We start from the raw sequence: 27605 nt of genomic DNA, 5'->3' as shown, positions 1-27605 counted from the left end.
ATCAAGGGACGAATGAAAGACTCTGGAAAGAGTGGTTATGGTTTTATGGTTCCATATGTACGGTGGCTGACAGGGGCAAACGCAATACAACGGCCAAAAACACTTCCGTTGGGAGAAACGCATGCAGTGCACTTTCAAAAACAATGCAATTATAAAAACACAAACGTGCCAATACACATGCTAATGAAGAAACATCTTCACCAACTTGAAATCACATGCACAGCACTTACAAACATCGCTGCATAAACGAAACGCTGCAAATAAAGAAATGCTGCAAATTAACAAAACGCAGCAAGAAGCTCAAAACGCACCTATGCGCTTATTCGGCGCAATTATTGTGGTGCACCACGGTTTCGCTGCTGCGAGGCTCCACGCCCCCCCGTCGACGCTCGTGAAACAGAGGGCCTCATCATATCACTTTGCGTGGGGCCTCATGTTGGCCAGGGACGGACCTGCACAGAGGGGACCTAGACCTGGGGGGATTATAAAGTTGGCCAACTGTCACTGTCACTGGAAACTTATTTTAAATAATAAATGTTACTGGCTTATTGTAACAATGTGATCCCAGGATTCCTTCTGATATTTTTGCAGATATGTTGTACGATAGCTAACCTAGCCTACCCAATCATTTCAAATATACTGACAAAACACTTCACATTTTGAAACAGACTACCCCTGCCAACAGTGACTGTTGACCAACTTTATAATCGCAGCAGTAACCATTTTTAGTGTCCGCTGGTGTTTGTTCTACTTGCAGCGTTCTTTTACTTTGCAGCGTTGTGTTTATGCAGTGCTTTTTGTAAATGCTGTGCATGTGTTGTCAAGTTGGTGAAGATTCTTCTTTTGCATGTGTTTTGGCACATTTAAGATTTTATATTTGCATCATTTTTGAAAATGTTGAGTGTTTTTCTCCTAATGAAAATTAAATGCCTTTGCCCCTGCTAGTTCATATGTGTAATAACCATGGTAATAACAAATCAAAGTATTCGGTGATTTTTCTACTCGACTCTAACTATTGTTAATGAGAAGAGGGAATGGGAGGGGTGTAGGGGGAGGAGACAGTCCAGCATAAATTGCGTTCTGTTGGCCAACACAACGTTTCACGGAGTTTCACCTTGTCACGGGTTCCGGTTGATAGGACCACTCTCCACATGCTAATTATTACCGTTGAGCACCATGTATCGGACCCCGAAGATACTAAGATGTCTTCGATTATGGAAAATAACTCCGACGAGGATGGGATTTGAACCCACGCGTGCAGAGCACAATGGATTAGCAGTCCATCGCCTTAACCACTCGGCCACCTCGTCCTGTAGCGCTCTATCTATGCCATTACGGTAATTATTCACACCAGTATGCAATCTATGTGTATTTTCTCAGCTTCTTGCGCTTGTTTCAAGACGTTGCCCTATTGTGTTATTTACGGTTATTCTTGGTTAGAAAATGCATGAAGCGCAATAAAAATCCGTCTAAGTTACTTTGTGATTGGTTAGTTATTCCATGAATCACATTGTACAACTTGTGATTGGACGAGGGGCGGGTCTTATGTTGAATGAACACAGGAAGTGTGATACAGCGTGAGACTGCAATTTGACGTTTGCTGGAGCTATTGAAGGTAACAAGATGTTCAATTTGTATCCATCTTTAAACCCATTGAAATGTACTAAATAGCAGCTTATAGTACTTAGAAATTAGTCTGATAATCTTTGCGATTTACTGGTTTTCTTGCAGAAGTTTTGGCAGCGTGTTTAAATGCTCAAAGTACTCAGCAGCCGGTTTAGCATCGAGCTATGAGCTAAAGGTAACGTTGATGTGGATAATTTGCAGTAGCCTGAAGACCAAACGTATATGAAAAAGGTACTAACATGTGGTTGTGTTGCCCAGGGGGCTCATTTTGAATGGGCGGTAAAAGATGTGTGGCTTTTAGTTTTAACGCTTCACTTCATGAATACGTTAATTGAAAGTGAAAGAGAAAACTAGCTTCAATAAGTATGACTCCTCTTGAATCACTGAGCCGGTTCAATATAAAAGGTCAAGGTTCAAATCCTCTGCTGCCGAAACTTTTCTGTAATTTAAATAAACTTTATCTTCGTCCACATGGCTTGAATTTTGGATTAACTTTGTTATACTTTTATATACCACTTTATTCACTGCACGTTATACCCTTTGTCTCTTCTGAAATGTCTGATAAAACAGAATTAGATCATCATTATAACATTGAGGAGGAACTAAATGGTGAACCATTTTGATAATACAATGACTTTGACTGTGATGGTCATTCATGACATTTGGTAGGCAAAACAATTGTCCATACCATATTAATTGATACGGAAAATAACCATAAGTGGTATTGCACGCCTTTTTTTACATATCACCTTATACAGTATCGCATAGATTGACTTTAATAAAGTATACCATCACTGATCATCTTTTCACAAAAATCCTACTTTGCAAAAGAAAGCTGCAGATGTAATACTGTAAAAAGCTGGTTTCCAGTGATATCTTAACCTGCTGTAAGCTTAGACAGGTGGGCAAATACTTCCCGAAGCTCTTAGTTATTTAGAATGGAAAAAGCCAATGTGGTCGGTTCTAACTAGTAATTCTGCTTCATCCCATGCTCCACTCAATAATATCCTCTTTCTTTTCATCTTTCTCTCATCTCATTTCTTTTTTCTACCTTTCCTTCTCATCCCATTTAAACTTCCTGACTTCCTCTTCACCATTCTTTTCTTTTTCTCCCCTTCCCCTCATTCAGTTTTTCGTCATCAGTGTCAAACCTCAGATTAAAGATGGTGGACTCCCAGTACTACCTCCCAAATGACATTGGCGTCTCTGCTCTTGACTGCACCGAGGCCTTTCGTCTGCTTTCAAATAAGGAAAAGATGTACTCCCACTACCTGTCACGCGCCGCCTGGTATGTTACCTATCCCAGGATGTAGCAAGTTGAAGTCAATCACCAATAAATTAAGAAATTTCTCACCAAAAACATTTGCTGTCTTAGGTATGGAGGTCTGGCAGTGCTTCTGCAGACATCCCCAGAGTCGGCAAAAATCTTTGTCTTGCTGCAGAAGATCTTCAGGAAGCAGACGCCTGCACAGCTGGAACAGGTCGCCACGGCAGCTGGACTCAGCCCTGAGGAGTACCAGGTACACAGTCCTGTTTGGCGGTTTCAGATTCTGTCTTCTTGACACACCCACGTACAAATGGAAACATGTGTTAAGATCATTATGTTGTACACAGGATGACAAATATGTTTTTGTATTTTTTTTATGTTTGCTATTAAGGCGTTCTTGGTATATGCAGCTGGTCTGTATGCCAACATGGGAAACTACAAGTCTTTTGGAGACACCAAGTTCATCCCGAATCTACCCAAGGTAAACATCCACTTCAGCTGCTTTGAACACTAACAGGGTTTGGACACAAAAAAGAGGAATTCCCGTACAATCAAATGCAGTCAGATACAATGCCTCTTATTAATATGACCTCAAGAATTTTAACTGAGTTTTATCAACACCTGTCAAACTGCTGTATGTGCTGTGTTCACGCAGGACAAACTGAAAACTCTAGTGAAGGCCAGCCAGGCGTTCCAGGATCAGCCCGCTGAGATGGAGGCTCTGTGGGACAGCTGCTCGTGTCTCCTCTTCTCCCTGGAAGACAGACAGAAGCAGCTGGGGCTGGGCGACAAGGTGGGATCTTGCATAATTTAATGCCTGCGTTGGTCAATCATGTTGTTCGGACTGGAACATTTGGCAATGATTTTTAGTTTGGCCTCTTTCAGTTGTCTGCTAAAATTGCGTATTGACCTTAAGAAAGCCATTGAGCCAAAAACTTCCGGTGTGGTTCTTCAGGCGACCCACTGCGACCCGTATGTGAAAACGCATAAAGCTCACAAAGTATTTTTCTTTTCTTCAGGGAATTACCACCTACTTCTCAGGAAACTGCTCTCTGGAGGATGCTGAGCTGGCTCAGAAGTTTCTTGACTTGAAAGTAAGCAATATTATTATCTCCATCATTTTATGTTGTAATAATCTAACCCTTCTTTTATTATATAACCCATTCTGTTTTTGAGACCTGTCTGTTGTGTTTTTCTTAATATTCATTAACCACTGACCTCTGTTTTGATTGTGTATCCTGTATAAATAGTTTTTAGGCTCCTCCCGAGTCTGATTCTTAGCTGTGTTTTTGTGTTTTATCTCTAGAAACTGTCGGCTTACAACACCCGCCTGTTTAAGAGGGAAAAGGAAGGGAAAGCCTGCTATGAGGTGCGCCTGGCCTCGGCTGTGCAGAAAGGTCAGTCTGACATGGGAACCAGGATAAGATTGAATTATTTTTAGAACATTTCTCAATAATATTGCACTAGTGACAGATTTGTCATGCAGAATGTAATACGTATCACATGTGAGCTACAGACACATCACACTTGTGAACTCAAACCCGTCATAATACCCAAGAAATTGACGTGGAGAGATTTGTCATGTTACTAATGTTGTTAAAGATGCTACGCAGTCAGTATTAAACAAAGAAATGTCATTTTCTGCTTTACAGACTGCGCAGTGGAGGGAGAATGTGAGACAAGCTGCGGCAGCTTCAACTTTGAAGACAAAGAATTCACTGTGAAGAGAGGAGACTATGCTCCTCTCATGGAGAAGGTCTCCTTTTACCTCCAAAAAGCACAGGTGAGAGGCAGGGATACGCTTTGATGTTGATGGGCAGGCTCTATTTTTTCAACAGGAACAAAGTTGCCAATATATGAAGTTGATAGAGCGATATACATTTTGATTTGGTGTTCGACATAAAACATATTTTTGTTGAGATTCATTTAATGTCGGTAAGACCCCTGAAAATAAAAAAGATGGAGCATAATGACAAATATGGCAAAATTAAATCTTAAGTTACATTTCAAAAAGCATAACAATAATAGGAAAAAGTGGTACGAATGCACAAATAAATATCTTAATAACTGAATGTGTCGATAACAAAACCACTTATAAAATTCTTCTTCTGTTTACAAATAATTACCATAGGCCTATGCTGCCAATGAGAACCAGAGGAAGATGCTCGAAGAGTACGCTCGCAGCTTCACTTTAGGCTCAGTGGACGCCCATAAAGAAGGCTCCCGCTACTGGATCAAAGACAAGGGACCAATTGTCGAGAGGTGAGGAAGCCCACCGTACCACAGTTACATCAAATGAACAAAAAAATAACCTTTTTGCTTGTGTTGACAAACCATGCTTACCTTAATAGATATCTACGTTTTTTAAAGATCTGTTGTTTTCTCTAGTCATGCTGCACTTGTTTTATTGTAGCTAAACCTCGCTTTCTCTGCTCCTTATTCTTCATTTCCCTCCTCTCTCAGTTATATAGGTTTCATAGAGAGCTACAGAGACCCATTCGGCTCCAGAGGAGAGTTTGAAGGTAAATACAATGGTGATCAGGAACAATGATTAACAAGTGTATTGTCATCCAAACCTTGATCATGTGTTAGAGCTTCTTTAAAGCAACTACTAGTATTAGCTGGATCTTTTACTGTAACTCCAGTACATAAGCTAATATAGTTTCATCCTAGCAGTGATTGCATTCATTTTTAAATGAACAAACTGTAAAGAACGATGTTCAACACTTGGAATGACACAATATTGCAGTATTTGTTAGGCTTAGTGTTCTGATTATATACCTGTCTTTTCTCCAAGATGTTATTTTTTGTAATCACTTCCTAACTTCATGATTGTGTGGCCCCCTTAGGATTCATTGCTGTTGTGAACAAGGCGATGAGCGAGCGCTTTGCCAAACTGGTGAGCTCCGCAGAAGTCCTGCTCCCTGAGCTGCCTTGGCCGAAGGAGTTTGAGAAAGACACTTTCCTCAAACCCGACTTCACCTCTCTGGATGTCCTCACCTTCGCTGGCAGCGGAATACCCGCTGGTATCAACATCCCCAACTGTAAGTACACTGAGACATAGTTTGCACTACACATAATGTCAAATAACACAGTTCAGTTAGTTTAAAATGTTGTGTTCTGTCATGCTGCATTATACTTAAAACAATGTTTTTGTTTACAGACGATGACATCAGACAGTCAGAGGGATTTAAAAACGTGTCTCTTGGCAACGTGCTTTCTGTAGCCTATGCTACTCAAAAAGAAAAACTCACCTTCCTGCAGGAGGAGGACAAGGTAACACACACACACACACACCTGATTCTCTCACACACTATCTCCTGTGTCTCTCACACACTCCCTAATAAGGCATACTCGTGTGTGTTTTTGCATTAGGATTTGTTCATCAAGTGGAAAGGCCCATCCTTCGAGGTGCAGGTTGGACTTCATGAGCTGCTGGGCCATGGCAGTGGCAAGCTGTTAGTCCAGGTCAGTCAACATATTGAAGCTTTCTCATTTCTCTAAATCCCCTCCCCAACTCCTATCCTCGTGTCTTAGTCCCGCCCACAGGAGATGCGAGCTGAGGAGTCGAGGAGGGGAACCGAGGAGAGAGGAAGGGAAGCAGCAGGCGGTTAGAGAAATGAGAATCAATCAATCAATCAATGTTTATTTATATAGCCCAATATCACAAATGTTACATTTGTCTCAGTGGACTTTACAGTTTGTACAAAATATCAGTATGACAATACGACACCCTCTGTCCTTAGACCCTCACATCGTACAAGGAAAAACTTCCGAAGAAAACCCACAGTTTAAAGGGAAAAATGGGAGAAACCTCAGGGAGAGCAACAGAGGAGGGATCCCTCTCCCAGGACGGACAGACGTGCAATAGATGCCGTGTGTAAATTGAAAAGATAATACATTTGCAACATAGGTAGTCCAAATGTTTGGAAATGCATGTGTGTATAATAGGAAGATGAATCCACAAGGATATCCATCCAGGACCTATGATCCAGGACCACAGCCACGACTCAAGATCCAGGGCTCGCGATCCAGGACACAGGACCGCAGGATCATCCATGACTCCGGATCCCGGCGTATACAGACACCAAAAAGAAAGACATTTGGGGAAGCTGGGTTAATCGGAACATGAGAGTACACAGGTATAGACAGAGAGAAGTAAGATGTCCCCCGACAAACTAAGCCTATATCAGCAAAACTAGGGGCTGAATCTAATCAGCCCTAACTATAAGCTTTATCAAAAAGGAAGGTCTTAAGCGCACTCTTAAAACGGATAGGGTGTCTGCCGGCCCGAACACAAACTGGAAGCTGATTCCACAAATGTGGAGCTTGATAAGAAAAGGCTCTGGCTCCCATTGTACTTTTAGAGACTCTAGGAACAACCAACAACCCTGCATTCTTGGAACGCAATGCCCTAGTAGGACAGTAGGGTATAATGAGTTCTTTAAGGTAAGATGGCGCCTGCCCATTAAGGGCTTTGTAGGCGAGAAGAAGAATTTTAAATTCTATCCTGTGTTCTATAGGGAGCCAGTGTAAGGCAGCCAGAACAGGAGTAATGTGGTCCCTTTTCCTAACTCTGGTTAGTACACAAGCTGCAGCATTTTGAATCAGCTGAAGCGACTTGACTGACTTCTTGGTACACCCTGATAATAAAGAGCTACAATAATCCAGCCTTGAAGTAACAAATGCATGGACTAGTTTCTCTGCATCGTTTTGAGGCAAGATATGCCTGATTTTTGCAATGTTACGTAGATGGAAGTAGGCGGTCCTTGAAATTGATTTTATGTGGGCGTTAAAGGATAAATCCTGATCAAATATAACACCAAGATTCCTTACAGTCTCACTGGAGGCCAAATTAATGCCATCCATAGTTAGTATATCTTTAGATAATTTGTTTCGTAGATTCTTCGGGCCAAGTACAATAACTTCAGTTTTGGTCGTGTTTAACATCAAAAAGTTTAAGGTCATCCACGTTTTTAAGTCCTTAAGGCAGTCTTGAATTTTATTTAGATGATTAATTTCATCAGGCTTGATTGATAAATATAGTTGAGTATCATCCGCATAACAATGAAAGTTTACAGAATGATTCCCTACAATATTGCCCAACGGAAGCATATATAATGTGAACAAAATAGGTCCGAGCACTGAGCCCTGTGGCACTCCATGGCTAACTTTGGTTTGCGTGGAAGATTCATCATTGACACGTACAAACTGAGAGCGTTCAGATAGATAGGACCTAAACCAGTCTAAAGCAGTTCGCTGTATGCCAACTAAGTGCTCTAGTCTTTGCAATAAGATATCATGGTCGATAGTATCAAATGCAGCACTGAGATCGAGCAAAACAAGAATAGAGACACGTCCCTTGTCAGAGGCTATTAGAATGTCATTTGTGACTTTAACCAGAGCTGTCTCTGTGCTATGATGTGTTCTAAAGCCAGACTGAAAAGCTTCAAGAACTCCTCTCCTCTGAGCGGTCATTTTAAAGAGACGTCCATTAATGGTGACAGGAGGCACAGCAGCCCTCTGTCTGATGGACAGATGTGTTCATGACGACTTATATATTTACTTGAATTAATTGACAGTGCGGTATAATGAGACAATAACAGGCTACAGATGAGGACATATACACCCACATATATATATTTATATAAATATATACAATTTCAGAATCAAACCAGTGTGAAAGCACTCTCATAATAACGTAACACTATCAGAGACTGGATATATCCCCCCCTCTCTCTGGTCGCTGAAATGGGGAATAGAAATTACGGGCCATAAGTTTTATTTACAAGTATTAAAAGTAAGCATAGGACACCAAACCAACTGAGACCCGTCTGTCTGCCGCATCTACGTGCACACACACACAGTACAACACACACCTACACACTGTACCACACGCACCTACACACTTCTGCTTTCTGCACGGACCTCACAGCTGTTCTCACTGTAAACATCGCGTCACGATGAAAGCAGTTAATTAAATAATATCCAGGCGATGCACGCAGAGCTGTCATTGGTTGAGATAAGTCCGGCCGTGCGTCACGACTCTTTTATACTCCACTGTTGCCAGAAATACATCTCCGGAGGATCCGCGGAGGAACCATCCGTGTATCCTCGATTATAGCTCCTCCAGAGAGCCTCCTCGATGCTCGATCCTCGATGTGCATTTAGAGAAATGAGATGTCCTTCAACATGACGCACTGAAATCCATTTCCGGGTCACTACCGGAGGACCAGGGAGTCGAGGAGGGGAAATTAGAGAAATGAGAAAGCTTCATTGACTTCTCCTGATAAAATGGTTACTTTACTGGCATCGCTTTGGAGAATCATCAGTGGGGAAATAAACTCCATCTCTTCCCACAGGATGACGAGGGCAAATTCAACTTTGACAAGAGTAAGGTGACCAACCCAGAGACTGGAGAGCCGGTGAGTGTGCTTGTTAATTTATTTTTTTAACTGTTCATTTTGCAAAAAGAGACAAAGTAACTGAAGGTGTGGGTGTATCTTTTCAGGTTACCAGTTGGTATCGTGGCAGTGAGACGTGGGACAGTAAATTCTCCACCATTGCTTCCTCTTATGAAGAATGCCGTGCCGAGTGTGTGGGACTCTACCTGTGTCTCATCAAGAAAGTGCTCAGGTATATATCATGTTCTGCTTGTAATCTAAACTCATTGTGTTTTACTTTCATGGTTTGATTTCAGTTTAAAAGCAGGCAAATGAAATATAGTAACTGGACGCTAGGGGTGTAACGGTTCACAAACATTTCGGTTCGGTACGTACCTCGGTTTTTTGGTCACGGTTCGGTTCGGTACGTTTTCGGTACAGCAGAATTTTTTTTCACAAAATAAAACATATATATATATATTTTTTATTATTATTAAACTGTGAATAATGTATTCACTCAAATAAATACAAAATATAATAAAATAAACATTAAGGTGCAGCATTTCGATTAACTGAAATAATCTGTATTTGAACTTTACTGTAGGCTACTAGTACTCACAAAACATAAACTATTAGTTTTGGGTTTTTTATTTTTTATTAAACTGCGAATCTTCACTAAAAAAAAATATAAAATAAAATAAACATTAAGGTGCAGCTTTTCGATGAACTGAAATAATCTGTATTTGAACTGTACTGTACTAGTTCCTAAGCAGCCAGCTTGACATTAGGACTTGCTTGTCATTGTATTTTCATGTTTTTTTAAAGAAAGATGAACTTGTCCACATTGCTTGCTGAAAGGGCAGATCTGCTGGCACTAACAATGTCTCCTGCTGTGGAGAACACCCTCTCGCTAGGGACAGAGGTAGCAGATACAGCCAGGTAGCGCTTTGCTAACATGGCAACATAAGGATATTTGGCGTTTGTAATAGCTTTGGCTCGGTCTGAACTCTCTGCGAGTGGTGGAGGATTACATGCTAGTGGGAGTTGGGTTTGCACTTCAGTCTGTTTTCTTTTGGTACCGGTGATATTCACGTTCGGGTGATGCCTTTTCAAATGAGTGTGCTAGCTTGATGTATTGCCAGCCGCGTAACCAATTTTAGTTGAACAATGCCGACAAACAGCTTTGGTTCGGTCCACCTGTCTTTGTCCGTCATCCTTGTACGTAACTGCGAAACCAAAATGTTCTCAAACCGGAGACTTCAATGATGCTGGAGGATTTTCGAGCTCAACTTTATCTGCGTTCGCCATTAATTTTCGACAGTTCGTCAAATTACTGACTACATTTGAACGCATCCCTCTGACCAGCTCTCATAGTATGCCTCTCATCCAATTAAATGACTTGCTCGCTCTATGACGCGTTGAACCCAATGTGAGCAAATTACTCTGAATGCTGCGACGCAGCACCTGAGATTACTTCCAAAAAGTTGTTCACGTTCTCAATTTTTTACGTTTAACGTTATATTCGTTCGGTACACTTCGGTACACACCTGTACCGAACCGAAGGGCCCGTACCGAATAATTTCGGTACGGGTACGTGTACCGTTACACCCCTACTGGACGCTGATATAAGCCACTAAAGGAACTCTTTCTATCTACATTCGATAGTTAGAAATTCACCATTTAAGATTGTATACTCAGAAATGGTTGTTGCCACTAAATTCTCTAAATCCCCAAGTGTCGTGAGCTGGAAAACATTTTGTAATTTTAAGAACAGTTATTTAATAACATTTAACAGAGTTTTCAAGTTTGTCGTATCTTTGACTTGGTCTGTACAGGGGCTGCAATGCTATTTCTACCACACACAAAATCACACACTTCATTGATTACACATTCGTTAAAATAAAAAACTGAGTTGTTTTATTTAGACTGGTTTGAATGAATATTGGAATGTTAACGTTATTATTATTATATTGTCTTTTTTGTACTTTTGTACTTGAGAGCCTTGTAAGGCGCCTTTTTATATATACAATGTAGTATTATTATAATATAAAGCTGAGGGAGGTCAGTATGCTTACCATTGCCTCTCTTTGTGTGTTCCAGTATCTTTGGCAATGAGGGCCAGGATGCGGAGGACGTGGTGTACATCAACTGGCTGAGCATGGTCCGAGCTGGACTGTTGGGCCTGGAGTTCTACACACCTGAGAGCAAGAGCTGGAGACAGGTAATCCGTCTACACACACACACACACTCACTCTCACTCTCTACTTGGACTTATTTGCAGCCCGGTATATTCAATCATGGCTTTGTACATACTTTACTTTGATTTATATACAACTTCAGGGACACATAGATTTGGGGGAACAGTGTTTATAAGAGAAGTCATCATACAGACTATTAGGCATGTGTTACAGCCTGACTGGCTCCGCTGTCTGTGTTGTTTTATAATACAGCTTACACTAAGGCTGTCTCTGTTTATATGAGTGTCGGGACATGTATACAGTTTTGGTCACACGTGTGTGTCTGAAGGCTCACATGCAGGCCCGTTTCGTGATCCTGCGCGTCCTGCTGGAGGCGGGGGAGGGGCTGGTGGGCCTGGAGGAGCTGACAGGGCCAGACGGCAAGCCCGACGCTCAGATCACACTGGACAGGAGCAAGATCCACACTGTGGGCAAGGACGCCATCCACAGGTTCCTCTGCAAACTGCAGGTAAACATACTGTATCCACACTTCTGGCATGCTAATAATGCCCAGACAGCAGATCCTATGTAACAAGTCCAACAAATAAAATAAAAATGCTATGAACAATATGCTGTAGATACATTGTGGTGATACAATATTGATGTATTAAAAATGTGCATTTGCAAAAGACAAATATAATTGCAATGCATTACAGTACACTCCTCTATGGGCCTATTGGAGGTCAAAACTTCACATGGTAGAATAGGAAAATAAATCAGAAATAAGTTGAAAAACATAAAGTAATTTAATATTTATCAAAAGTTATAAAATAAGTTCAATATGTTTTAGACTGTTGATCGGACAGAACAATCAATAATTAGATTTGGTTTTCGGGAAATTGTTATTAATTTGTTTATTTTATTTATTTGTTCTATAGACCAATCAATAACTGGTCATATCAGAAAGAAATCTGCAAATGAATGAATAATGGGGAAAAAAAGAAAAAATGTGACTCCTTTAGTAAAATATAAATTCTATTTCTCAATAACAACTTGCACTTATCAAATAAGCAACGTATCACATTTGATGACTGAGTTGATTTCCCCCTCCTCTAAATCCAACCGTTTTGTAGGTGCTAAAGGCAACAGCCGATGTGGAAGGGGGCCGTGCTCTCTATGACGGATACTCCACGGTAAGCGAAGGCGGTCCTCACAACTTCATGCGCCTCCGGGAGACGGTCCTGCTGAGGAAGGAAGCTCGTAAGATGTTTGTCCAGGCCAACACCAACATCAATGGTAAGCACCTGCATCCCTGCCTGTAAGGGGGCTCTCTTGTGTTCGTTAACTGAGATGCACACATACAAACACTTCAGTCTTTAGACTGTCATTTCATTTGACTGAAACCTGGTTGACAAAACAGGAAGTGATCGCCAAAAAGATGTAATATTTAACCCTGTCAGTAAGTGTGCTCTTTAACATGCATGGATTGTACTCTTACTTAAAAACAAATCTAAAAAACAAATTTGTGAAAATTACACAAGTGAGTTTTAAGACATTTCTGTGGAATAGTTTGTGAAAGAGGTACGATAGTGGTGGTCCAATGGATAGTGAGGTGGGCTGAAGATCGGAAGGTTGTGAGTTCAAATCCCGCCAGGAACACCACCACTAGTGTGCCCTTGAGTAAGGCACTTAGTCCTTAGTTACTCCAGGGAGAATGTCCCTGTGATTGGTAATTGTAAGTCGCTTTGGATAAAAGCGTCAGCTAAATTAAATGTAATGTAATGTACGAAGTGGCCTGAATTCCCTTGTTTGTTTTGAATTAAGTTTAGATTTGCACTACTTCATTCATGTTTTGTTTTTTTATTGGTGAAATCCAGTGACAAAAAAAGTGACATGTAAACAGACGACATAAATAAGGAAGCCATGATGGACAGACATACAATCAATAACATGACAGAGCAGTTACAGTGATGTGTGATCAATAAGTAGAGATTATATCGATTCATTAATACTAGATGATAAGCCGTGGTAACCAATTAACACGATCGACAACGTTAGAAAAACATTGAAAATTGCATTTAAAAAGACATATTCTGTTCAAAATGTTGTGGAATTGTAAATGCAGCAAAGCAATTTTAGACCCTTGAAAGAGTTGTGTGTATTTAGATGGTGTTTGACTGTGTGGTTTCCAGGGGACAGCGTAGAGCTGAAGGAGTACGAAGGCAGCGCGGCAGGTTTGATCTGCTCCTTCACTGAGCGTTTCCAAGACGACGCCGAGAAGCTGGAGGCCGACCTTCTGGCCCTGTGCAAAAAAGACTTCCCCTGCTGGTGTTGATGGATGGTCTGCTTCTTGAGCTTCAATAATACCAACTGTAATCCATTTTTTTATGTATTGTATGTAAGCGCAATTTGAATCCTAATGGATGTCAAGCTAATTGGAAGACGCTTCTGAAGTGAACAAAGTAAAGCTTCATAATATACACTAAAGCCATAGGACAAGAACATATCTGCCAAAGACAACATCCACAGTTTCTAGCCACGACTCAGTCTCAGACCCAATGTCAGGTGCTTCCTTTGAATATATATATATATATACGATCAAATACACATAAGAGCTGATACAACACATCACTCTTTTTGATGCATTTAGGACACATTTTTCTTATCAGAAGTATTGTGAGCTGTCTATTAAACCAATGCTGCCTGACAATAAACATGTTCCTGGGAATAGACGTTTATGCAAGTGGCTGGAGGTAGGTTGCACTTTCTAAATGGCAAGGTTAAAATTGGGTTGAATTGTTTTTTTTTGTCCAGCCTTGCTGTTGACAATTTCAAAGGTATTCACTGTTAAATTACAGATTAATGTTGACTTGACTGAAAAATCATTTTTTTTAAATGGTACCCGGTTGGTCATTGTGGATTACTTGAGTGTATAAAATATTGCTGTGTTTGGAAGGCCTAAAAAATGTGGAAATGTTGTGTTGAATCTGCACAAATAAAATGTGTTAGATATGATGGTTCGTTGTATTTGTTTCATTAGAACCATCAGAGCTGATTTCATTTTTATGAAAGTCTAACCACGTCCTTTTAAAGAAAAAAGAAAAAACGTTGATGCAAACAGATCAAATTAATTTAATGTTTATGGATTACCTAACACAAGGTCTGGAATAAAGCGTCATGTCTGAAATCTCTTCAGAAAATAGTGATATCAGGAAATAAATGGCTTCCTTGGGAGTAGGAAATCAGTCAAACAAATTGGTATGCTTTAGAAAATGTTAGCACAATTATGTATACATAACTTCCAGTTAAAACATGTATAACTACAGGGGTCATCAAGTCTTATTTACTCCAAAACATTTAATTTTACGTGGTGCTTATGTTATATAATCGTTAAAAGTCTAAAATATTTGTTTGCTAGAGGCTTGTTCCATTTTCCTGTTTGGGGGGTAAGTGAGGTGGAGTCTCTGCTGCCCCCTCGAGACTGGTGGAGGAACTGCAACTGTCTGTGTCATTTAGAGAAGCTGCTTTCATCTGTAAAACCAGACCCTTTCCCTCGTCCTCCATCTTTTTGTGCCGTTCCTGATTTGTCTCATCTTCATCCACATTTTCACCTGCCTCCCCCTCCTCTGCTTTTCTCTCTAGTTTTTGCTGATGAAGTCTTAAAATAGTAGCAGGTATATGATAGGCCTCCGCCAGCTGAGGGAAGGAGTTTGAGGGAGAGACTTTAGGGGAAAGAGATGGGGACTGGTAAGGTGAAAGAGAGGGTGAAGCGCTGGGTGAGTCATAGGGAGAGATTGAGAAGGGAGCCTTGGGAGAAAGAGATGGGGATTGATAAGGTGAGAGGGAGGGAGAAGCCCCGGGATATTCATGAAGCGAGAAGGACGAAGATGCTTTTCGGGGAAGTGGAGGCACCATTGGATTGGATGGGGAGAGGTAGGGTGATAGTGATGGAGAATGAGAGAAATTGATCATTGGAGACGGCTGCATGTAGTCTGAGTCTTCTGGAAGATTCTCTATCACCGTTGGTAGCTGAGCTGTGACTCCATCTTCACTTTGGTCTGGTTCCACCTGTGTTTGGCCCTGCTGAGGAGCATCCTGACTCGGTTTCTCTTGTAAAAGTGATCCATTGGGATCTGCCATACCTTGTGTGTGTTTCTGGGCTTTACATTTTTGTTTGGTTTTGGGCATTAGAGGTGGTGGAGGTGGACGGGCGAGCGGGGGCGACAGCAGGGTCGACGACTCTGTGGAAATCCGAATATTGAGGCTGCGTTTGAACATGCGCCGTCTACACAAAGCATTCTGGGACTGCAGGAAAAGGGGGTTGACGAAACAGAGAGCGCCCTGGCCAGAGCCGTAGTCCAGCTCTACGGGGCTGCGAGTCGTGATTGGACAGAACTCATGGAACAGCGTGGGATTGGATACTGATTGTTTGCTGGCGCTGTCTGGTTTAGTGCTGGTCTTGTCTGAGTCGGGCTGGAGAGCTGTATCAGGCTGAGCTGCAGAGGCTGTCTGAGGGGCCGCAGTAGGAGGGACAGGGGTCCCAGGGTCCTCTTTCACCTTCTGGGGCTTAGGGGCCTCTCGTGGCCCTCTGACATTTAGGTGGGAGTTCCAGAATTCTATAAAATAATATATATTTATTGTCATTATAGTTTTTTGGTTGAATTGCTTTGTGCATATACTTAAATATATATATATATATATATATATAAATATATATATATATATATATATATATATATATTTATATATATACTTCTCAGTGTGCTCATTTGTCCGGACAAAAGGACAAATGGTATGTTAATTAATGCTTTAGTTCATGTTTGTTACCCAGCTGCTTTGAGGAAATTATAATATTGTGTGCAGTATGTGTATTTGATTCTGATATTGCAAGAAATGCTGAAAGGAAACAAGTAGTTGTGTTCACCAACCTATTCCCATATGGGAGATGGACTCCAGCTCTTTGTGGGATGATGCTTTTGCAATTGCTTCTGGAAGCTCCAGAGGAAAGCGTAATACATCTCTGATACACAGATAGTACATCATATTTATTAAACATTGTTGCAGGACAATAAATATTGACAGAGACCAACGCACAGATGAAATGAGGAATACAAGGAAAAAGAGAACGAGGAAGACAAAATGTTACCTGCTGACACAGTAGAAGGAAACGAGTCTCGGGAGATCTGGAAAGCTGATGCCTGAAGTCTCCAGAGACAGAGCTGAGAGGAACATTTAAGGGGATTTTTAGAGGGGCAAAACATTATTTGAATGTAGCCATGTGTAAATACTGCGTAACAATGAAGAAAAACTGTGTTAAAGGATCCAACTAGAAGCCTTTCAATTTGATTTATCATATTTTCAATGTATTATTGAGTTCCTGAATTCCTGGGACTTGCAGGAGGCTAGGCCTAGTTAAATACAACAATTCAAATTCTCCATTTTCACTTTTGTAACTGTGAACATGTGTAAACACATAAGTCCTTCTTTAACCAGAGCAAAGTAGTATCTTATTTCATGCAATAATAAAACGATACATGACAACTAGCTTATTCAACCCGAAACATTCTTGACATTTTAGCATACAGGTGAACTACTAAATTGTGTTCCAAAGAAGGGCCCCAGTCTTGACGGCTTTGTGGTTGGGGTGACCTACTATTACTGGAGTCTTGCTGCCTGATGCCAAACTGCTGGACGAAGGATGGCACACTATCATCCGTCAGGCGGACGCACAGCACGTTTCTTTGGGAAGTTCGAGACTTGCGCACCAGGAAGGTCTGCAGGAAAACACAAGTGCATGCAAATGGTGAGTGTGTATGTGGGCACATGGTGTATTTCTGTGGTTTTAAGTGTGTGTAGCACTGACCCCAGGGGGCTCCCTCTGCAGTATGTGCAGAGCGGTAGCAGGGTTGATGGACAGCTGAAACCACACAGGAACTGTGAGAAGGAGCCGGTCCAGAACACTGATGCTTTTCAGAGAGGCCCTTCCTCTTTGAAGGGCCAATAACTTGCGCTCCGAATGTTGAGCAGGCTCCGGGAAATCATACAGCGGTTCTTCTTGTGCCATCTAAATGCACCAAAAAAAAGAACACCCATGGGTATTAATTGTCCTGCTACTGAATCTGGGAATATGCACCCACACGTGTATTGTATGGTGGTTATTATCTCTCCCTGTGGCTCACATTCACAATGGGAAGATGGGTGGGACACACACACACACACACACACACACACACACACACACACACACCACACACACACACACCACACACACACACACACACACACACACACACACACACACACAACACACACACACACCACACACACACACACACACACACACACACACACACACACACACACACACACACACACATAGTAAATCTGCCTGGATTTGGACAGCAAGTCTAGACTTGGTAAAGTTCAGCAGCTTAGACCGAGCTTAAATAAAACAGGGAGCTACATGAAACACATTTTTAAAATATAGACACACAAATGCCAATGACGACGTAACATACAACATCTTTAAACATTTGTTTTTAGAGTAGCAGGGAAATTGTTGGTTGAAGAGAATACCTCAGGAGGTAGTCTATCATTTGCGTTTTGTTTCACTATTCAAGTCTCACCCCATGCAGCCTACATGTTAACAACTGTCTAGATCCGCAGCACACATTCCTGTAAAACTGCACATTTCCTCTCAAAACTGTGATTTACAAACAGTCTTCCGGCTTCACCTATAATTGCACAACTTGTGTGTAGGCTACTAGAGTGTAATTTTAATATCGCCAGGCTCGTTTTTTTTTACCTCGTTTCCCCGATCGTTATTCTCATTCGCTCCGGATCCACTTTATGTTGGCATGCTGGTTTTATTCTTCCATTCCATTACTTCACTACGGTGAAAACTTCTCTTCCACTTTGGCCTGTCATGACGTGTGTTCTTCTCAGATGCGGAGATGTCTCTCTCCGGCTCCTCCTCCCCTCCCACCTGATCACACCTGGAAACAAACATGTGACCACGCATGAATGGGCCACAGCTACACTCACGTGCACGAGGCTGTATTATAGACTTAGGCACAAGGAAGTATTTATAGACTAGCAGGAGTTTCATTAAGGTGAAAACCTACTAATAATCATATTTGTAAAAATAACTTGTTAAGCTTAGTACAAGTAGCAAATATCATATTGTAGAAAAACAAGTCATGCATTCTCAATGTTAATTAAGTAAAATAACACACTATATTACCATTAAATTATATTTAAAGTAAAGATAATCATTATGCAAAATGTTAAGCTTCATTACAATATTGGATAGAGTTTGACTGTGGTTGAATAACTTTGCATAGGGTATAATTATGTATTAAACACAATTGAATTACATTTGTTTGCCTATTTGTTTAGGTATAGCCTATTGTGTGTTAGGGTTAGGATGACCTATATGACCCTATATGACAAATCAAGCCTTTGAATCAAGGTTGCAGTTACTTAAAGATTTGGCTTTATGTTTCTAGTTGACTTGTGAATTCCTCTTTTGGGATCCCTTTATCAATTTCAATTCAATTCAATAGCTTTATTAGCATGACCATATACAGTATTGCCAAAGCTCTGTGCAACATCTATACAAAAATACACACAAATAAACAGTTATAAACAAACTGCTAAGAACATTTATTTTGTTTTTACAAGGAATACAGATTAATTTAATTCATAATACAAAATAGAATATGATAAGATACGATGTAAGACCTGGTGTATCTGCTCATTCCGATTCCCTCAAACTGTGGCAGGCAGAGACAAACTGTCCTGCAACAATGCAGCTCTCTTTATATTCCCCGAGAAGTATTTTTATTTTTTCATTTTTAAATATTTGAGGATGCTTATGATTGAGTTTTGAGAAGAATTGTTTCCGTATAGGTTCAAAAGTGATGAAGTGCTGCTCTCTCCACATCAGTTCCTCCACATTTATCATTACGATTGTACCCAATGAACTGTAACCTATTTAATATTTTTACTTAAGTACAGTACTTGAGTTAATGGTATTATAGTCTTAAATAAGTAGTTTTACTTCTAGGCTAAGGCTTCATCCCCATCTTGCGCAAACCTGATGAAACTGCGCCCTAATGGCTGCAAGCGCACCTAAAGAAACCGGAGCCGGAAGTGACGTATGAAATATCGGTTAGAGCTCCAGCGCCGCGTTGGGTAAGAATTCTGTTTTTAATGCTATGCTAGCATAATTATGAAAATGTAAAATGTAAGACGCACAATGATTAATGGTATTTAAAACACTTTACGATGGATCACACCGATGATTGAGCTCTAGCTTAGACAATCGTTTTCAATCACTATGATGGAATCACTACGTTAGCATTAGCTAGCTTAGCGTAACTACATCGCCAATGTTTGCTTTTCACAAAATGGCCAGCCGTGTCCGTAGTTTTTAGCAAACTGTTGGTCTTGTACAGAAGCTTACATCTTACAATAAAACCAATTATGGGTATTTATTGTAACATAAGCTGTGTTATCGAACAGAACAACTATACAGCAATATTTTTAACCTAATTGGAGGAGATTTCACCGCAGCTTTATTAGCCTAACGTTTGTTAATATTAACCGGTAAGCTAACGTCAATTAGCTATTTACCAGATTGCACCACAGTAAATCAGAGCTAACCGAATTTGGCAGTATCACTGCCATAATTAACTTAACTATGATCAAAATGCAATACTGCTGTTGAGATTCACTAAGCCTTAGTTGTGTAAAGTAAATGCATTTACACAGTACACTACTTGTATTCAATTATAGTACTTTACTTGAGTATTTACATGATTTGCCACTTTGAACTTCTACCCCACTACAATTTAGAGGTTAATCATATACTTTTACTCCACTACATTTATGTTGTATCTTAAGTTACTTTGCAAATGTTGATTAATAATTATTGCATCAGTAATTTTAATCAAAACGTACTATATAATTGTCTTCAATGGGCCAATCTGCATAATGATTACTTTCACTCTTGATACTTTGTGTATGTTTTGATGCTAATACTTTTGTACTTTGACTTTTGAGTAACCTTTCTAATGCAGAACTTTTACTAGAGACAGAGTATTCCCATACTGTGGTATTACTACTTTTACTTAGGTACAAGATATGAGTACTTCTTTCACCTCTGCTAAGCCTGAACAATTACTGCTACCCTAAGTATCACATTTAACCAAAGCCTGCTGCTGTGTTATTATTTTCTTTCTTTCAGATGCCTGGTTGATACAGAGATGAGCGGTGACAATGTGAAGTTGTTTGTGGGGAACCTTCCTTTAGATGCAACTCACGACGAGCTGACCAAGCTTTTTTCTCCGTTTGGAGAGATCAACACCTGCTCTTTGCTCAGACAGTATGCCTTTGTTACCCTGAAGGGAGAGGGGGCAGCAGACAGGTATTTAACTTTTCATTACCACTACTAGATATTAGTCAATAAATGCTACTTTAGAAATGCTCTTGCGTGGTCCGGGGTATAAAAAAAAAAGTGAATAATTATTACGGTAAGTATAGACATTGGTTTAAGTAACCATTTGATACATCATTTTTCAAGTAAAGTATAAAATCCTTAGTAATATAATATCAACAACAATTAAAATGTCTGCAGTAGTACTGTTACTGTCATCGGCTGATCACCTGATGACACAAACATATGGCTTTCTCTTATTCTCACAGGGCCATACGAAATCTTGATGGCAAAGAGTACAGGGGGCGGCCCTTGGTGGTCGAGGAGTCACGTGCACGTCCACCCAACTCCACCAAAGTGTTTGTGGGGAACCTCGCTGCAACATGTTCAGCAGATGACCTGCACGGGTTGTTCTCAACCTACGGAAGAGTACTAGACTGTGACAAAGTTAAAGGTGAGTTACAGTGCATATCACTAATACTGCAGGCGTATTCATGAAAAGCTTGAGCAATGATGTTGTAGAAGAAGAATTTGTTATGTTTTCTAATGCTACCTGACCGCCCTGCTCTGTGTATTCTCTACAGCCAGATTATGCTCAAATGTTGGCTATGCATTTGTGCACATGGAGAGGAAGGAGGAGGCGCTGGTAGCTATTGAAGGACTCAACGGGACCAATTACAAGGGCCGTCAGTTGGCTGTAGAACTGTCCAAAGCCCAACCTTTGATCAACCAGCTTGCAATGGCTGGAAATAACCACGGTGGATCAGGTAGAGATGAAAGATCCATTTGTTTTCAAGTGTTTTGCATACATTGAAATGCTGAAAACATCCCATATCCTCTTGTCCTCTCATCTTTTGTGCTCCCTTTTCCTTGCAGGAAGGGACGGTCTTCTTCCACGACCGCCTCCATCACTAGAGCACCACCAGAGTCAAGCAGCTGTTCTAGCAGCAGCTGCAGCAGCCGCAGCTGGACTCCCAATACAAGTACGTTTATTCTCTAGCAGAGAAACCTCTCTCACAAACATAAAACGTATGACCTCTGAAAACTGCCCTCGAGGTCTTTCTTAGATTACTTGTTTCAACTTGATCAACAACATCGACATTTTTCATTATTGTTGTGTTTTTTGTTTAGATAAATTTAGGTTTAAGTACATTTTTAATGCTTTATTTTTAATTGTTGACCGTTTTCATATTTTTTGCAGGTTCAACAAAGTGTCCATAACTCATTCTACAACACCACAACCTTTGACCCCACCTACGCTGCCTTGAAGGGCATTACCAGCGCTAACGGTGCAGATGGGGTGATCTATGATGCTCTTGCCAGCCAGGTATATGGAACTGTTGCGGACCAGGTGTACAAAGATATGTCCAATCACAATTCTGCTGCCGTAGCCCCTGTTACAGAAGCAGACTCACAGAACGGGCCAGACCCCACAACGCTTTTCGAGGCAGCAAGAGCAAAGTTCTTTCAGGAGGGACAGAAGGTATATTTACATTTATTTGAGAACAAAGTAAAATCTTCTTCTCTGTATATATCTTTGTGTTGTACCTTTACAGTTTCATGAATATTCTGTTTTTAATATAGGTTCTGGCAGAGCAGCAGATAGGGAGAAAGGGAGCAGAGAATGAGCGGGACCGCAGCCCAATCAGAGGGAATCGAGCCCCCCTTCTCCCAGACCCCGTCCCTGGTTCCTTCGGTCAGATACGGCAGAAGCGCCGCGCCCTGCTGCCGACTCCCCCCGGAGCCCCTGAAGAGTCCCCGGCTGCCACCAACACCCCTGAAGGGTCAGATCCTGTAGCTAGGTACCCATAACACATTTTGATAAAGGAATGAGGCAGAAGAAACATTTGCATAAATAATCCTGCTTCTACGTGCATGTACAATAACTACAATAGTTAAGCAATAAAAAATAAAAGTGTCAACATTATTGGATAGTGCACATCCTCCCTATCAATACAGTATAGATGGAGCTGGTGGATTTGTGCTGGTGAAGAAACTAAAGCTGATAAATTATTTAATTTGGACTATATAGCCTTGTTTTAAATGCAAAACATTTAGCAAATTTATCACAATTCAAACTATGTTACCTCTCTTTCTAAAGAAGAGTTTGAAAATATAAATGATGGCTCTCAGTGCAGTAAAACAATAATGGTGGGCAGGAAAAAAAGCTAAAAACAAACCGGGTTTGTAGAATCGTACCAAGTGCAAAGGCCTTTACAAAAACATAAAAACATGCATTCTGTCTTTTATTAATTTGATGATGGGAGTTTTGTCTAACTTTTTTATTTTCTCCTTTCTTCTTATTCCTTCCCACCTTTTTAACTACAAACTACAGGTCGTACGAAGAGTACTACCAGCAACTGCATCAGTACCAACAGTATCAGCAGTACCAGCAGCAGCAACAGTACCAGTACCTCCAGTATGCCTACACCAACCCTCCTCCTCCTCCACCACCTCCACCGGCCACCACACAGGCCTCCACCACAGCCCCTGCACCCCCAGGGACGTACTCTGCGCCCCCAACGTACGCGGCACCGGGGGCCTACCCACCGCCGGGAACATATGACGCGTCGGGAGGTTACGCTGCCCCCCCAGGGAGCTATGACGCGTCTGGAGGCTACGGCCCACCGGGAGCTTACGCTGCAGCGGGAAGCTACTCCACATCCACACCGTATGAGCAGACAGCCGCACACGGGCAACCCATGCCCCAGCGCCATGATTACCCTTACCACACGCCAGAACCCCCTTATCGATAGTCCCACTCCCATACACTTCTTCCACACTGCAGATGTGTGTGTGTGTGTGTGTGTGTGTGCGCGTGTGTGTGTGTGTGTGTGTGTGCATGTGTATCTACATAAGGGACAGTTTAAAAAGGAAAATCAGAGAGGGAGCAAGGTTGTAATTCGAATGTAATTCAGATCTAAAGCATTTTCTCCATCGTTTCTCTAGTCGGTCCGTCAGTTGATTGGTTGTGTGGTTAACTTACAGAGGGACAGCTTATATTTGAACACTGCCAAGCGATCGGGTTGTGTGAGATGCTATAGAGGCACAGTTGGTTTCTTGTTGGATGTTTAAGAAGCTTAAGCGTTTCATGGGACAAAGTGGAGTGGAGTCCAGGGTAGATCTCGTTGGAGAAGCTTTTTTGTTTTTACAGAATCGAGGCCTTTTAATATAATTTACACAAACATGTACACCAAAAAGGGGCAGTCCATAAGCCATGCAAAGTCATAGTTTCAAGTAGGGAAAACACTGATAAATTGTGATGGAGAATGTTTGTCTTTAGTTTCAGGCTGGTTTCACAGTAAGGACAGGTTTAGTGCTCGTCAAGCAATCCCAAGTAAAGATGTTGAATTTTTTATTTTAGCTCATGGAAATCTTCATAAATATCCACAACTCTTAAATTGACAAATGAAATTGATTGTTCAAAAGTCACTAAGAGTCTTGTGCAACCCTTGATGATTTTGTGATTGCATTTAGCCCGCTGGCATTGAAAGTCTTCTTGAGGCTTCGAGTGTGTGCTGAGAGGTTACAGATTACATTTGCAGTCAACACAGGCCTTCCTTTTTAATTGGCACAGTTTGCCTGACTTAAGATCAATATAACCACTCTAGTTATTCTTGTGAAGCTTTGTAGGTACAAGAGATGGCAAAGTTTGACCCTGACTTTGACAACTACAAGATAAAAAAACTTTGGATGTAACAATTTCAGCGATTGACATCACCTGGGTGTTCTCTTGGATAGGTTTTCCACAGTTTAGGCCTAGCCCAGGCTTTTTAGAAGTCTACACCCTCAGGAGTTAAATGCATGTATCCTGTCAGGGTTTGACACCAAAACATTAGAAAATAATATCTAAATATGTTTCTAGTCCTTAACATTATTCAGGTAATACTCAGTTAAACCCTCACACGAGGCGTTGTGTTCAGTACATATTTAAATTTGTAAAGGCCAGAATTACAGCAAGCTTTGATTGGCTGACGATGGATATGAGCATTATCAATTCTATAATTCCTGATTGGTTTCTAACTTTTAATGTTATAAACTTTTTTTCCCAATATCATCAGCTTGGTAGTTTTCATACATAGAAATTCACAATTTGGTACTTTTGTAAATACATACAACTTTGTTTTAAGTGGAAGGGGTAAAGCCAACTAGCATTTGGTTGATTGGTAAGAATATTGACTATTTATATTTGAGATAAAATGATTGTATTTCTAAACCAGTTGGAATAGTGAATAGACGTGGTGAAGGAAGACCGCTGAGTTGTGTTAGTCAGTTCAAAAGGACTGAAACCTAAAGCATTACGGTTATCCGATTACAGTCCTGATTGGTATTCGGCCGTTGTGGCTTGTGAGTGTATAACTAATTGCGCTCCAAGATCAGACATTGCATACAATTAGAAATGATTTGATACGCCTATAATGCGTTGTCATGTTGCTGAAGTGACTCGTGTGGGTTATTGACAGTGGACAGTGTTGGTGCTGCAGGTAAACGCAAGGGTTGTTTTGGATTTAGTAAAGGCCACTGATTTGACTGAGCAGCAGTGAGAAGGGGCCGCGTCCCTTTCCCTTTCCCCCTTCTGATCTCACCAGAAACACACACCTCATTTTGAAACTAGGAGTACTGGCTTTCTCTGCATTCTTACCACACTACACAACTTCACACTTGTATTTAGATGCATTTAAAATGGGTTCATAGCATTTTACTCATGTAAAGCAGGCCACACGTGCAAATGATACTAATGCACACCTGTTTGCAGCTGTATGTCATGTGACTTGGAGTAGAACGGTTTGTGATTGTACCACACACTCATTTCTTTATCGCCACCTGACTTGGTAGTGCTGTGTTAGGTTTAAGTGACACATAGCCTCTCTAAATGTCCACATAATTCCACCAATCTCCATGTGAACTGTTAGTTGCATGCCTTGTTGTTGCTGCTGCTCCAGCCACCTTCTTCCTCTTGCTGATTATTGCAGCTAGAGTGGGAGGGAGCCAAACTGAGCCCTTGCCCCGGACGTACGCCACACGCAGCTGTAGCGTGGGATGGGAAAAACAGCAGCGTTAGGCCTGAAACTGCTGTGGACGATGGGGTGTCCCCCCACTAAGGTAAACACTCAGACCACACACTCCTGTCCCTCCCCGAAAACACACAAACACACACACGCACACATACAGAAACATCTTTGTCCATACTTTTACCTTGCCTGTCTTCAGGGAGTTTTGTTTGTCAGGATTTCAGATTTTTGGAAATGGATCTCCCCCATCCTTTTTTAATAGGAGATTACCTTTTTTCCTGCTTTTGATATCCCTGATCATATCACTGCTTTAGGATACTATGCTCATACATTCCTGCTCCCGACATACTGACCGCTCACACACAGCAGATTTGGAGGACACGTTAACCATCTTTTAGTCTAAATCTGAAGCAGGCATGTCGTCAGTACATCCTGAATATAACAGCCTGTCATTGAACTACCAGGCAATCACAGCCAGAGCTGGACGCGGGACATTTAGGTAGGATGGGTTGTTTTTGTAAATGTGCCCCTGCGGCCACTTTGGGGTTAAGTGCCTTGCGTAAGAGCACATAGGTAAGCCCTTCATTTCAGAGTTGAATAACCTGGCTCAGGATCGGTTGCTGGTTCAACGCTCAACTCCCCCCTCTCCCCTAAAACAACGATTTTTGATGCCACATTCAACTTGTATGAATGACAATGAACACAGATATTATCATTTTGTTTTAAATTACATTTTGTCCTTATGTTCTTGGAAATGTTTAATTATCAATAAATACATTTGAACTGAATTGTAACCTCTCCGTGTGAATATTTAATGGGTTAGTGCGTGATTACCAGCTTGTTCAAGTATTTTAACTTTAAGTGTTTGTTGAATAGTCACCAAATAACTATAAGAGCTCAGCATCAGATGACGTTTTATTCCATTTTCTTCCAAAAACATCAACCTATGCTTTTAAAATAAAAAACAATAATTTGATAACAATCCAAACTTGTTGGTAATTCAATCACTTAGATATACAAAAAGAAAAAGAGAAGAAATTCAAGAAATGGAACCTCCCTCCCTGCTAACGACATTTTCATGGACACTGCTGAGTTTCATGCCCTCAACAATCAACAGTTCACAGATGGACACTAGAGTACAGGATGTGCGTAGTGAACGCAGTATACACAATACTGAGGTTATGTGGTGAGTGTGAAACTGCATAGACATCATGTGCCTTTCCCTGGCCAAACAACACGGAAATGCAGTTTCTGCTCTGATGACAAGCAATTCTGGTTTCCAGACGCCGGATTTTCATTGAAGTAGCTTCAGTGTCTATATTTTGGCGTTCCCTGTTGAGTATCTGCAAATACTTGAGCCAGTCGATAAGGTAATGAGAGTCTATGATGGAAAACACTAAGCAACCCAATGAAGTCTAGCTACTAGGTCCATAATGTAAAACTAGAGTGTAGTGTAAGTATTGTGTGCGCTGTAGATTGTGGAGTGGAAAACTCCTTTTGATCACAGATCATTTATGGGAGAACATGTACTTTCTCTAACATACTCACCTGTTTAAGCTAATCTTCTTAAAATATGCTTTAAGGGAATCCAACCCCAGATTAAATATTACAGTTTCTGTCTCTCCCTAATGCTGTTTCCTTTACATTAATTTAGCAGGGGTGAACATGTAAGGATAATTAAAGTAGTGCCTGTGTGTTGGC

The 27605-nt window shown here is 41.0% G+C and overlaps 3 protein-coding genes and 1 non-coding gene across 7 annotated transcripts; 2 read left to right on the top strand and 2 right to left on the bottom strand.

The window, feature by feature from the left end:
• The first annotated feature begins 1078 nt into the window (after positions 1–1078).
• Positions 1079–14468, top strand: dpp3 (dipeptidyl-peptidase 3). 4 transcript variants are annotated; one of them, XM_034206709.1, is made up of 20 exons: positions 1502–1615; positions 1732–1801; positions 2756–2914; positions 3002–3146; positions 3285–3374; positions 3549–3686; positions 3913–3987; positions 4200–4290; positions 4546–4676; positions 5025–5155; positions 5357–5415; positions 5743–5937; positions 6057–6169; positions 6269–6361; positions 9256–9318; positions 9405–9529; positions 11377–11497; positions 11803–11982; positions 12587–12749; positions 13646–14468. In XM_034206709.1, the coding sequence occupies exons 3-20, from the start codon at positions 2790–2792 to the stop codon at positions 13786–13788; spliced, it is 2181 nt and encodes a 726-aa protein (XP_034062600.1). In that variant the 5' UTR covers positions 1502–1615; positions 1732–1801; positions 2756–2789; the 3' UTR covers positions 13789–14468. The 4 variants fall into 4 exon arrangements, with proteins under 4 accessions (XP_034062599.1, XP_034062601.1, XP_034062600.1 ...); XM_034206708.1 differs by lacking the exons at positions 1502–1615; positions 1732–1801 and adding an exon at positions 1079–1337; XM_034206710.1 differs by lacking the exon at positions 1732–1801 and having other exon boundaries at positions 1458–1615.
• Positions 1229–1310, bottom strand: trnas-gcu. The gene has a single exon. It is a non-coding gene; the product is annotated as a tRNA-Ser (tRNA).
• Positions 14469–14565: 97 nt separating the features above from the next.
• LOC117540172 (ras and Rab interactor 1-like) lies at positions 14566–18433 on the bottom strand. Its single transcript, XM_034206712.1, has 6 exons — positions 18259–18433; positions 17317–17517; positions 17107–17227; positions 16600–16672; positions 16382–16473; positions 14566–16069 (listed from the first exon to the last, which is right to left on the bottom strand). Exons 2-6 carry the CDS (start codon positions 17515–17517, stop codon positions 14868–14870), a joined length of 1689 nt encoding a protein of 562 aa, XP_034062603.1. The 5' UTR covers positions 18259–18433; the 3' UTR covers positions 14566–14867.
• A 1093-nt stretch (positions 18434–19526) lies between these two features.
• Positions 19527–26692, top strand: LOC117540237 (RNA-binding protein 4-like). Its single transcript, XM_034206822.1, has 8 exons — positions 19527–19649; positions 20704–20883; positions 21162–21346; positions 21477–21659; positions 21769–21875; positions 22094–22375; positions 22477–22694; positions 23228–26692. Exons 1-8 carry the CDS (start codon positions 19615–19617, stop codon positions 23646–23648), a joined length of 1611 nt encoding a protein of 536 aa, XP_034062713.1. The 5' UTR covers positions 19527–19614; the 3' UTR covers positions 23649–26692.
• Positions 26693–27605: the final 913 nt, after the last annotated feature.

This window comes from Gymnodraco acuticeps, unplaced genomic scaffold (assembly GCF_902827175.1).
Source record: "Gymnodraco acuticeps unplaced genomic scaffold, fGymAcu1.1, whole genome shotgun sequence".
Lineage (NCBI taxonomy): Eukaryota > Metazoa > Chordata > Actinopteri > Perciformes > Bathydraconidae > Gymnodraco > Gymnodraco acuticeps.
This window is presented reverse-complemented; position numbering and strand designations above follow the sequence as displayed.